This window comes from Elephas maximus, chromosome 4, assembly GCF_024166365.1.
Source record: "Elephas maximus indicus isolate mEleMax1 chromosome 4, mEleMax1 primary haplotype, whole genome shotgun sequence".
Lineage (NCBI taxonomy): Eukaryota > Metazoa > Chordata > Mammalia > Proboscidea > Elephantidae > Elephas > Elephas maximus.
The window spans coordinates 105548781-105562140 of record NC_064822.1 but is presented as its reverse complement, the minus strand read 5'-3'; the positions used below and the strand labels follow the sequence as shown (position 1 = coordinate 105562140).

Below are 13360 nucleotides of genomic sequence, written 5' to 3'. Positions count from 1 at the left end.
AATACAAAAGCAGTACATTATCTGTGTTCACAAGAAGTTTAAACTTGAGTTAGGGGTTAAAACATTGAAACGCAGAAGAAAGTATCAGTAAGCGTAAATTAAGGTATCTACTAACATTGACCTTTGAATGGAACTATTGTACAATCTCTGTAAATGTGGTTCCCTTTTAGAGGTTACAGATATGGCTGACTTTGTCATCTGAATAAATGTTTCTCTGTGGCTAGGGAACTTTGGTGATAAGAGTAAAAGAAGTTTTCATAGGAGAAGATAATAAAGTTTCTTATTCTCAGTTCCTCCCTTACAGATAGTAAATTCTGGATTCAAATGCAGATGAAGAAAATAGGTCAGGAGCAAGCCATCTTATGCCTTCTAGTCATATTTTCATCATGGAACTCCATAAAATGCTAAAAGGGCTAAAACTGGTTTTGACTTGCAGAACTTTTCCTAGATCTGGTGCTCACAAAAATCTCTGGTTGTGGGGAAAAGTGGGATCTCTCATGAAGAACCAAGGAATGGTTCCTCAATTTTCAAAGATCCAAAAGTTAGGAATTTATTACGATCAATGACAGTATCATAAAATCTTAGGTATAGAGAAAAATCTTAGAAATCATCTAGTATAACCACTTCTTTTAGATGATGAAACTGAGACCCAAGAAGTTGCTTGACCAAGTTTATACTACTTATTAGTGGTAGATCTGGGACTAGAATGTATTGCTAATAGGTAATTTTCTCCTCACCCTTCCCCAAAACTGCCCCCTTTGAGTTTCCAAGGAGCCCCTGGCGGATTCAAACTGCCGACCCTTTGGTTAACAGCCGTAGCACTTCCCAGCTTCCTGATTTCTCTCTTTAGGACAACTGAAAGTTCTAAGTATTTCTGTAGTCTTTTCATTAGGTAGGAAGATGACCATGATCTAGGATATCTGTACTTAGGAAGTGTTCACTCTCAGTTCTGCTTTTCCCTCCAATTAAGGCCTTCTTGATATTTCAAAGTAAGAAAAACTACCATTTATCAAGTACCTCTCATGTGCCAGGGTCTTTCATATACAACATCTAATTGAACACTTACATGATTCTTCTGATGTAGACCAGTGCCTCTCACGTTTTGATGGGTAGATAAATCACCCAGGGATCTTGTTAAAATACAGATTATGATTTGATAGGTGTAGGATGAGGCTCAAGATTTTGCATTTCTAATAAGCTTCCAGGAAATGTCAATAATGCCCTTGGTCGGTAGGTCATATGTTGAGTAGCAAGGTTGTTGATACTATAGATGAGAAAAACTGAGGCTCAGACAGATTAAATAACTTGCCCAAATTCATACAGGCATTAAATTGTAGAATAATAATTGGATCTAGATCTTTCTGACTCTAAAGCTCAAGATGTGATAAAGAAGCCAGGGAAAAATAGAGAGTTTATGTTTCAACATGTCTTAAACACCTCAGTTATCAAGTGAGCCAATTGGCAGAGTCCGGCCGGGACCAAATCAAAAAGTCCTGCCTTCCAGCCCAACATTTCCCCTTTTCCTCCTGTCAGTTCCCTAATCAGGGTCTTTACTTCACACTTAGCAAACCATATATAGAATTGGCCGTTGGGTTTTCTCCCTTACAGGTTTATTGCCAAACCCTGTGCTCTCCATGTTGGCATCCAGGACAGTGGTCCTTATGAGGCCCAATCTAATGCCATCCTTGAAAAGGTGTTCATATCTATTACCAAGGTAAGTGGGCAAGGAAACAGAGGAAAATTCACGTGAAGGATTGCCCCATATGGCAGGGGAGGATGGAAAGCAAGTATTTATGGATTTAAGGATAAGAATAGGATGGGATTCTCTTTCACATTTGGGTCATTCATATAGCTATAAGGAGAACTTTATCCCCTCAGGGAGATACCTTTGGCCCAGGGTCCCTAAATAAGTCAAGCTCACATACCTTTTGAGTTTTAGGCACACCATCCCACCCTGCCACCTCCCCCTACCACCCACACACTTGCAAACATGTTTCTTGATTTTTTTTTCCCTCTTACTCCAGCTTCTGTCATTGCCTAGTTGTATAAAAAAGATGGAGATGGTCCTGGGAGGTCCTTGCAACTTGAGTTTTTAATATCCGTTTTTACTCAGCTTGGGCTGGAGGGAGAAAACCAAACAAGGATGTATATAGGTGAGCAGTAAAGGTCCTAGTGTATGAAATGGGACTTTTCTTACAAAAAATGACTTTGGGATGAAACCTGGCAACATACACATCACTTGAGCCACTGTGGTTATAGTGGTTATAGCCCCTTTGCCAGTCAGGTAGTCACAGGGATTTAATGAGAGGCTTGAGGGGAAAGAGAACACTCTGACTCTGGCCATACATCTGCAGTATCCTGATGAGAAAAGGCTGGAGGGCCTGTCAAAGCAACTGGATTGGGATGTCCGAAAAATCCAATGCTGGTTTCGCCATCGGAGGAATCAGGACAAGCCCCCAACGCTCACTAAATTCTGCGAAAGCATGTAGGTGTGCAGAGGCAGGTGGGAAGAGGAGGAGGAGGGTGGGGCTGTGACTGGACTGAGGTTTTCCGTTTAGAAGTCACTTCTATTGTTAGGATGACTGTCACTGGATGTGAGGGTTAACTCAGTCTATTACAGGAAGAGAACTGGAAGGTTGGTCACCCCTAGTTTCTTGGACATGCTTGCCACTAAGCTAAGCGTAATTCCATTTTGTCCCCCTTTCCCAAATGGATTGGGAGAGAATTCCTATAATTGCATTTATGTAGGTAGATATACACACCTTGTACACCTTGAAAGAGATAGTACTACCATTTTGGTGGGGAACATCCCTTTTTGGGGAAATACTATATGTCATTTCATTGAGTTTTTACTGATTACCCTCTAAAAACAGCACCGTATTGGACGTTGTCATGCAGAGAAATAGATTAGACACTATCATCAGGGAATCTGATAGAAAGCTGGACAAGTATATGATTAAAGTCATTATACATTTGTGGCGATGTATGTTAAATGACTCTCTCTTTGGCTTTTTAGGTAACAGTATTTGTCCTTATTCAGGGAACTTATCCTGTTTCTCACCAGTAACTGTCTTACCCCCTAGTATGCTACCTTGACTTCCCTAGCCTCAGAGATTTTCTTTTGAGTGACACTTGTCTAACCTCTATTCTTTCTCCCATCCAGGTGGAGATTCACTTTTTATTTATGTATATTCTGCTACGGAATTAGATTTCTGTGGTCGGTGAGTCTGAACTTTCTCTGGTCCCTTGGTTGGGTTCTAATCCTGCCTAGGTCTCTAGAGTTAAGAGTTGAATACCTTTTGTTTTTGTTGTTGAATATGTTTAGACCTTTATTTTCCCCTAAATTTTTTTTTTTTTGCGATGCCCATGGCCCAGGCTTTTACATTAAATAGGTTGTCTTCTGTGTGGAGCCTAATTTCAATAACCTCATGACTTTCTCCCCTAAATAATGCTAATAATAGTAGTAATAGTTAATCAGTATAGCACTCAATAGTTTACAAAGCACTTGACAAAAATCCTGTTCTTTCAGGGAGGAGACAGCTGCAGAAATGGAATCAATAGTCTTTTAAAGTGGGTAGGACAGGTGTCAGTCCTGCCTTTCAGTTAAGTATCAAAGAAGAATTCTAGGCTTTTGACTCCTGATTCCATATGGCTTATTTTTCATTGTACCACACTATTTTTTTCTCTAAAGAATATAATTGAGGCTTCAGAATACATGAAGCAAAAACTTAAACAGACCTAAGAGAATAGACAAATACACACTTATGGTTGGAGATTTTAACGTTCTTAGTAACTGAATAACTAGACACACAAAAAAATCACTAAACAGAAGACTTGAACAGCACTGTCAGCCAACTGGAGGACTGGTGGCACAGTAGGTGAGAGCTCAGCTGCTAACCAAAAGTTCACATCTGCCAGCCACTCCTTAGAAAACGCTATGGGGCAGTTCTGCTTGGTCCTACAGGGTCGCTGTGAGTCGAATCAACTCCACAGCAGTGGATTTGGCTTTTGTTTTTTGGTCAGCCAATTTGACCTAATTAACATGTACAGAACACTGCACCAGCTGCTGAGGAATGCATATGATTTTCAGGTGCATCTGGAATACCCACCAAGTAAGCTGTATGCTAGGCCATAAAATAAGGAGTAAATTTCAAAAGATTGAAATCTTACAGAATATGTACTCTGACCATAATGGAATTAAATTAGAAACCAGTAACAATAAGATATCTAGAAGATACTTGGAAGTTAAACATCACTCTTCCAAATAACCCATGGGTCGAAGAAGAAATCACAAGAGAAATTAAAAATATTTTGAATTGAATGGTAATAAAATGTAATATATCAAAATTTTTGGAGACAGCTAAAGCATGGTTAAAGCATGCTTTAAATATTTATATTAGAAAAGAAGAAAGGTTTAGAATCAGTAATCGACATTTCCACTCTCAGATCTGAAGAAAGAAGAGCAAAGTGAGTTAAAGGAAGGAAATAGTAAAAATAAGAGCAGAAAACAGTGAAATAGGCATTAGAAAAACAGTGGAGAAAATTTAACAAATCCAAAAAGTTTGTTCTTTGAAAGTCGCACTTAAAATTGATAAACTTCTATCTAGCAAGACTGATCAAAAATAAAACAAATTATAAAATCAGGGAAAAAGAGATTATCACTACAGATCCTATAGACGTTGGAGGGACCATAAGACAGTATTATGAACAACTGAACACAATAAGTTTAGCAGCTTAGATGAAATGGACAAATTTCCTTAAAAACATGATTGATGAAATTCTTAAATTTGTTGATTTTATTCAGATAAAATCAACATTCATTGACACATAGCTCTAATGACATACTGAATGATCTAGTTGATTGTTTAATGACCACACTGGATGACCTAGTTGATTATTTAAGCATAAAATAAATTGTGTTAAACTCTTGAAAAAGACATAATTGAAATTCCATTAGACATTATTACTTTTGACTTTTGAATCTTTGGTTTGGCATGGAAATCTCTCTTGGTTGTCAGATAGAATCATGGCTTCCTGCCTCCCCATTTCTTTTATCCCTGGTGGTGATGTTTCTTAAAACTATCCTAGAGCTCTCTTCCTGCTTTTATTTACCTCAAAGCATGATTATTCTATTCATACTAACACTTTCTTGTTCTTGAAAAAAATCTAGCCATTTACTGATCGTTTGTTACCCACTACTAGTAGCCATCAAGTCGATTCCAACTCATGGCAACCCTATATGTGCATAGTAGAACTGCACTCCATAGGGTTTTCAAGGCTGCAACCTTTCAGAAGCAGGTTGCACCAGGACTTTCATGAACTCCCCAACCTTTCAGTTGTAGTCAAGTGCTTACTGATCCTTTAAAAGGGATCCTTAAAATCTGGCAAGGGAGAGTCCTTCTTATTCCCCATCTCTCTTTTGCCCCCAGCCTAAAGAGAAGGGGATTATATGGGGCAGATTTGGAACCAGGTGAGAATCCCGAAGGCTGACCTGAATTATCTGTTTTCTCTTAGTCACCTTGGTTCTGGGACACCCGACAGTGCTGGCATAGCTATCCATATCAGGTAGGATCCGAGCCCTTTCAAGACAGGGGCCTTGTGTGTATATAAGGTAGAGTGGGGGAGAGCATGTGCCAGTCCCAGGACAGATGGCACATTTCCTTAGTGTTCTTGAGGGATTAAGGGCTGAGTCCCTTTGAGTCATATTTTCAAGGTATCTATTTCTGGGACCACCATAGCAGTGAAATTCAGTGATCATTTTGTTCCAGGTTCTCCTTTATATTAACCCAACTGGGTTGGGGAAAAAAGCAGCTTCCTGGTATTTAATGAGGTGCTTTCTAGTTCAGGTGTCTCTTTTATCAAGAGTACCTGAAGTCCCCTTAGGAGTGTCTTTGTTCTAAGCTGTATTAGAAAAATGTCAGGGAACTGCTAAAAGGGTAAAAGAAGGGAAGGCCTGAATATATGTAATCCCGTGAAAAGCACTAATTACCCAGAATTCTAGACACGCTGATTTGGTTGTGCCATAGCATGTGTTAACCTTATCTGATATCTAAAAGATGAAAGCCAAAGACGTGTGTGAGGAAGGACAGAGGGAGGCAGTTTAAGTCTCTCCCAATCCAAAGCCTGCTACCTATCACAGATCTTGGAAGATGATGGGGAGGAAGGATTTGCGGTATTGGTTTTCTAAAAAAGAGAAAGTTGTGGAGATAAATCAATGCTTTGACTCGCTGGTGTAATCAAAGGTGTAACTACTTTTTTCTTTCTTCCAGCCTCTCACAAGTGGGCTTTATTACTATTATATCATGGAATTGGCCTTCTATTGGTCTCTTATGTTTTCTCAGTTTACAGACATTAAAAGAAAGGTAAGGACATTGGCTCCCTTAACTCCCCAACTAATTGCATCCTTCTTTCTAGTATCTTCCCTTGTGATGGGTTCTCTGCCCTGACTGGAACCACAAAAGAGGGAGAGAAGACGTTTGATGGGGTTATCAGCTTTTTGTAATGTTCCCAGAAATGAGACTTGATAAAGCATATTTGAGACATTCAGGGAAACCCAGAGTGAAAACAGTTACCCCGTTAAGAAGCATACACTTTTCCTTATTCTTCCCCAAGGTTCTTACATGTCTAAGGCTCAGAAAACTACCCAGAACTTGGAAGAGCAAAGCCCGACTCAGAAAAACGTCTGAATCCAGGAAAACTAGATTTGGCTTTGTTTGACATTAGGGACTCTTGCTCTGTTCTCTTTGGTTGCCCCACTTCTCAAAAAAATGTCAGCTTTAAGGGGTTTTAGATGATTTAATTTATCTTCTTCCTGCTATCTTTTAGGATGCAGAGAAGTGAATTGACTTGCCCACATTGTAACAGAATTGGAAATGACTTAAATTTTTATAACCAGACTGAAAGAGTAGAACATTTTTATTGGTGTCCACCTGACATAATGTGGTTCCAACAGCTCTAACCCTGATCTGTTGTTAACTCATGGTTATCTTTGGTAGGGAGAACCCACATTACCATTTATGGAAATGAATCTGGGTCATTAGTTGTTGTTTAAAGTAGAAGCCTAATACTGAATTCAAATGCCTTTCACCCTCCTATGGGCATAGAACATAGGTCCCCCACTTGGTAAAATTTTATAATAATATGTTTTTAGTATGTGTATAAGTTATAAAACTTAACAATAGACTGTATACCTGTGAACCCATCACCCAGCTTATTAACAGACAGTATTAATACCATTGTATCTGCCTATGTGGAGAGCACAGGCTTTTCATCCTTGTGTCTGATTCAAATTCACCTGCTCTCTCCCACTCTTTATCTGTCATTGGACTGAGAAATTATTATTATATGCTTGATAACTTAGGTAGAGATTTCCCCAGGTCTAACCTTGGTATTTGAACCCAAGAGGAAATCAGAGCTTTAATCTGAAAGCCAGAAGTACCTCCAGTAATACAGATTATTTAGCTAATGTACATTTCTTCTGAAGCTCTTTGGAAGGGGTTAGCTTTGCCCTTCCACAAATCTCTTCTTTCTGTTACAGTGCTTTGGCAGAAATTTCATTCATCAAAGCAGAAGAATCTTAGAATCTTAGGAGTATCTAAGGCTTGTGTGTCCCACTGCCACCTAGGAAATTATTCCCAAGTATCAGCTCAACATTATGCTCTACATAGCCTGCAACTGTCAGAGAAAATTGCTGTTTTCTCTGCTTTGAGCTATATTACACAGACTCTGGGTCAGTGGCTCTGTAGGGACTCTTGGGTTAAATTCTAGGCACCCCCCTAAGGGAGAGCCTGAGCAGAATGAAACCTCTAAAGGATGGGGGTATGATCTTCAGAGATCATTGGGTTGGCTAGCATCTCTGTAACCTTGCCTTTACCTGCCTCTTTGATTTTCATTCCTTCCTAGGACTTTCTGATCATGTTTGTGCATCACTTGGCCACCATTGGGCTCATCACATTCTCTTACATCAACAACATGGTTCGCGTGGGAACTCTGGTCATGTGTCTACACGATGCCTCAGACTTCTTGCTGGAGGTGAGACACAGCCCCTCTTTTGTAGTTATTCCTTTCTTTGTCTCCTTCCCTCCCTATATGAGAACTGCCATTCTCCCCCCACTCAATTATTTTATTCCTTTTTCCAGGCAGCCAAGCTGGCCAATTATGCCAAGTATCAGAGGCTCTGTGACACCTTTTTTGTGATCTTCAGTGCTGTTTTTGTGGTCACTCGTCTAGGAATCTATCCATTCTGGTAAGTGCTAGGGCTGTTGAACGGTGAGAGATGTGTAGCTAATGATTCCTTTTGGCAATTTAGGGGAGAGAACTCCAAGAACTCTACTGCCCTGCTTTTTCCTTGGCCTAACCTCACCCTTGACGGAGTCTCACAGGATCTCAGCTGCCTTGCACAGCATTTCCGGCCAGGTCGTGATCTAGACTCAGAGCACTCAACTCACTCGGCTTCTGGCTTTCCTCACTTATCTTTGAGGAATAGTCCTCATTTTATGCCAAAGTAATTCCTTTTCCTTCCTTTGCACTGATCACAAAATTCTCAGACTCTTCTTGTCTATATCCCTGCTCTGTACCCTCTTCTCCACCCGGACCAACACACACATACTCAAACACCTTCTCTCCTGTACTAACGATAATACACGTCAGTGACTCGATGTTGGAGATTTTGCTTAGTCTGAAGGAATATTAGCTATGCTTCTAAAGATTCAAGTAATTCCTAGGATTATGATCCTGCCGCTGTCCCAATTTTGTGAAACATGGAGTATTTAAAGTGATTAATAAGACTTATTCCATCAGTTCCTAGGATTCATATCTCCTCCTTTGTCCCTAAAGATAGAAAACTCCATAGGCTTCCTTTCTTTTATTCCTTTCTCACTGTTCATCTCTGGAACTTCAGCTGATATAAGCCATGGGGGAAAACACACACAGGGCTCTGTTTCACAGGGAACTCAGGTTCATCCCTGTCTGCCTAGCTTGGACTCTAGAATCTGACTATTGGCCTCCCCCTTCTAGGATTCTGAACACGACCCTCTTTGAGAGTTGGGAGATGATCGGGCCCTATCCCTCCTGGTGGCTCTTCAATGGCCTTCTCCTGATCCTACAGGTTCTACATGTCATCTGGTCCTACCTAATTGCTCGAATTGCTTTCAAAGCCTTGATCCGAGGAAAGGTGAGGATGAAAGATGGCTTCTTTCTTTGGACGTTGTGGGAGGTCAACAGACCTCTCTCCATCCAACCTGGGGAGCCTTATTTACAGAATCAGGCCAGTCAAAAAGCTTAGGGCTCCAGAGTTTTCTCCTTTTCTATAAGTATGGATGTTTAGTCTTTTAAGACATGATTTAGATGCAAAAGGAGGGATCTACTTCTTCCTGTCTCTTAGGAATGGCTGTTGTTAAAGAGGGAGTAGGGTCAAGAGTTTTAAAGATAGCCTCAACTATTTCCTGGCCCCTACCTACCTACTTCAGTGGATTTCTTATTTCGTTTGCAGCATGAGAACCTTATTTCAAAGGAAATCATATGAGAACTGCAGGATATAAACTGTATAAAAGCAGAGCTATTAGTTTGACCTAAGGGTGGTATGATAGTTCCCCAGCCATCCCAAGACGATCACACTGTGATGTTTCAAGGTACAGTTTATATAAGGGACTAAGTACCTGCCTCACCCCATTGTTGTACCAGGCAAGTGTCTATAGGTATTTAGTTTTTCAAATACCTGTCTCATGCTGAGACTCCAAAAGCACAATGAAAGGTGCCATTTTATGGTAAAACTGATAATTGGATCCTGCAAGTTCTGAGGTCATCAGACTGTGCTTAGCCCAAGAGGTGGGGGATCTCAGCCTTCAGTAATTCAGAATCCCGAAGGGAAGAGAGTCTGCTAGAAGGAGGCACTGACTCTAAGACATATATGATCTCTTGTGTTATTATTCCCTATGGCTGCAATTGGTTTCAGAACTTGCTTGGTGTGCCTATGCATCTTGCTGTAGCTATTGGACATCTCTTGTCTCTCCTGCTTTTCTTTCCTGACCAGGTGACCTATCCAGGAGGGATTAGACCCAGACTTTGTACTCTCCACTCTTTTCTCACCTGCTTCCTTTTCTCTATGCCTGGTGGGAGCTGGACAGTTTCATCTCTTGCATGTAAGTGTATCTGTGCTTCTAGCATTCAGTGAAGCATGTCTGTTTGAATGTGTTTCTCTTCCTTCCTGCTTTCCTTTCTGTCCCCTGTGTTTGTCTTGGAGCATGCCCTCTCTACTGACCTTGTTGACTGGTGTTAAAGCCACCAGATTCTTTTCCTAAATTGAGGCAAGGGTTGAGACTTTTTTTCTTTTTTTGAGCCTCCCTCTCCCTCAGATCTAGAGATACTGCCCTCTGGTGGAAATTTCCTAAATAACCAAGTAACCAAGTGTTCCCCTCCTTGGCCACAGCAGTTGTAGCTGTGTCCCCTTCTCGTTCCTCCTTTCCCTCCCTTTTGCAGTCCATGGTAGAGAATTTAGAATATTTTTCTTGCTATGCTGGATAGTTTGGATTTGGAAACACACCTCTAAGCCAAACCGCTCATTTGAAAATAGAAAATAAAAAGCTGAGGTTAACAGGTAAAGATTCACAGATGGTAGCATGATTAGGACTGAGAGTATTTTCCCACTGATGGCCAGTCTGCTTTTCCTTTTACCATACTGTGTATCTTGGGGATACTGAAGTTGTTCAAGAGAAGTGAGCTTGCAGTTGGGAAAGGGGAGAGTTTTGGGGAAGGGGTATCATAGGATAGTGATAGTTGAGCACAGGAATAGTAGAAGTACTGAAAAAAGCCCAGTTTGGGATCAGCTTTGGTATTACGCAAAGTTTAGGATAACCAGTGTGAATAACTGCAGTGGCAACAATCACCAGAGGATAGAAGCAGTGAAGACAACCACATATATCTTTTGTGTTGGCCTTTTTTATTCTTTGAGGGGGAAGAGGAGAAAGGGTATGTGGACTTTCCCTCAAAGAGGGAAAAAGACTCAGTGAATGATTTCAGCTCTCTTACACTGGTCCTGAAAGAGACACCTGCCTACACAGCAGCTTCTATTCCATAGAGAAGAAAATCAGAGATGACAAGAAAGAATCAGAAAACAGACAAAGAAAGTTTAGAACAGCCACAGTTCAGATAATATGTTGGATCAGATGTCACCAGAAAGTGGACCAGATCAGGAACAGTACCCAAAGATAGGCACTGTGGCTCAATCTGTTTTATGATTCTCTCCAGAAAAATTCTGTCCTCACCTTTCCTGCCTTTGGCCCGAACCCACCCAGGTGTCGAAGGATGATCGCAGTGATGTAGAGAGCAGCTCAGAGGAAGAAGATGTAACTACCAGTGCAAAAAGCTCCTGTGGCAGCAGCTCCAGAAATGGTGCCAATCGGGTGAACGGTCACATGGGAGGCAGCTACTGGGCTGAAGAGTAAGATGGTTGGTATGAGGACTTCACAGCACACATGGACTTGTAGGGCCACTGGCAACCTGCTCTTCTTGGGCCTCCCCACATCTACGTTCTTGTGATTAGGGGAACTGTAAGGCACTGAGGAGAATCAAGCAAATATTTTCACTTTTTAAAACAACTCTGCCATTTTGTATTTAATAGCCTCCAGGCCCTTTCAATAATGTTATTTGCTCTGTGTTTGTATATTTGTGTGTTCGTGCGCATGTGTATTTGTACATATGTATGAAGTTCATTGGCTGGGTCAGGGCACAATTCTGGACTGGGCCTTGCCTGGCCCCTTTTATCCCCACCTCAATCACAGATTCTGGCTGCAACCTGAATTATGCTGGTTCTGGACTAGCCCCTCCCTTACTCCCCATGGCTCTTGAGGCTCTAAGTCCCTGGACCATCTCAGTGGAGCAGCCAAGTTCAGCTCCAGGTTTCTGCACTGTTTCTCCATTGGAACTGGAGCACTTCACGTGATGGAGTTGTATAGAAACAGAGAACCATGGATGGATGGCCAGGACTGCTGTGGCCCCTAGCTGGATCCCCTTCCTACCACCTGGTGGTGACAGGGACAACTGCTGAGACCCTGCTTCTTTACTAAATGGTACACAGGGAGGGCGGGTGGAAGAGGGTGAGCTAAAGTCTGGGGGAAGACAGCAGCTACTGGATGAGCTGTTAACGGTTTTATACTATTGTTTACTCTTCTGTGATTAAAAGTACATCAGCCCTCCTCTACTGTCTCAAACTCTTTAGTGACACTTTCCCCAATTCCCTGAATCCATATGCTGATTAAGAGTCTTTTCAGAGGTCTGATTCTAGAGGCCCTGCCTGTGCAAATTTTTCCTTTGGGTACATGCTGGCAAGAGTCAGCCAGAATGCCTACATTTTAGGGCTTTTTTTTTTTTTTTAAAGAAGAGATAAACATGTATGGTCACATTTTTTCTTTTTTTTAAACAAAAAGCCCTAAAATGTAGGCACTCACAAGAAAAAATACCAAGCAGGTAAAAGCATGTTTATCACCAAACCAACAAAAGGCTTTGGTTGAATAACTAAGACACCTTTAGTTTGATACATGTATTTCCTGTTTTACTGAATCCAGAGACTGCCATTAAACATTTTAAGGTTAAATAAATCTGAGCAGATGTTTTTCTTGTTGTTCTGTTTTCTCTTTTAGCCCATGGAGAAACAGTTTTCCTAATCCAGATTTTTCTGTACTTGAGCTCTTGGCAAAATTACCAATAGTGTTACTCATCTCCCAGAATAATTTTCCTCTTAGTGAATATGTAGATTATCAAAATATTTCCATATACTCTTGAGTACATTAAGACATATGGAAGTACATTAAGACATTATCAGGGAGATGTGTGGAAATTGAAAGAAATAGGTATTCTAAGAATAAGATATTCACTTGATGTTCATTGATACTATAAAGATACTGACTCCACTAGAAGTACTGAATTGTTGGATTTTAAAAAGATTTATTGTGGGGCCTGGGAAAGTTAAGTTTCAAAAAATGTTTCATAGTCATTTTGTCAGAGCCTTGTCAGGAAGAATAGTTAGACTAAGGTCTTACATTAAATTCCTCATCTTGCCATGTTAATGAGTAGAATAGTCATTGTGAAATATAATGAAAGTGCTTTTGAAAGTCAGGTGAGCTATGTATTTGGCCTTTTGAAATGTGAATAATTGTTAATACAACCTGAGTTGGTCAGCCCAGTTAATCTGACAAAAAATTCAACCAAGCGGTAACATAATAATAATAGCTAACACTTACATAGATCTTATTACATGCCCAGGTACTGTATTAAGCACATTACATATGATGAAATTGAGGCAAAAAAATGTTAACTTATCCAAGGTCAAACAGCTAGTAAGGATTCAAACTCAGTATCTATTCTT

At 40.6% G+C, this 13360-nt stretch overlaps 1 protein-coding gene across 2 annotated transcripts in view; it reads left to right on the top strand.

The window, feature by feature from the left end:
- Positions 1–12597, top strand: part of CERS5 (ceramide synthase 5) — a 35145-nt gene extending 22548 nt beyond the window's left edge. The window contains exons 2-10 of one of the 2 annotated variants that reach the window (XM_049883093.1): positions 1609–1714; positions 2355–2485; positions 3164–3221; positions 5515–5565; positions 6270–6362; positions 7903–8031; positions 8139–8245; positions 9016–9172; positions 11292–12597. In XM_049883093.1, the coding sequence (XP_049739050.1) occupies positions 1609–1714; positions 2355–2485; positions 3164–3221; positions 5515–5565; positions 6270–6362; positions 7903–8031; positions 8139–8245; positions 9016–9172; positions 11292–11441 (982 nt within the window). In that variant the 3' untranslated portion in view covers positions 11442–12597. The other variant, XM_049883094.1, reaches the window with a different exon arrangement.
- The last annotated feature ends 763 nt before the right edge of the window (positions 12598–13360 follow it).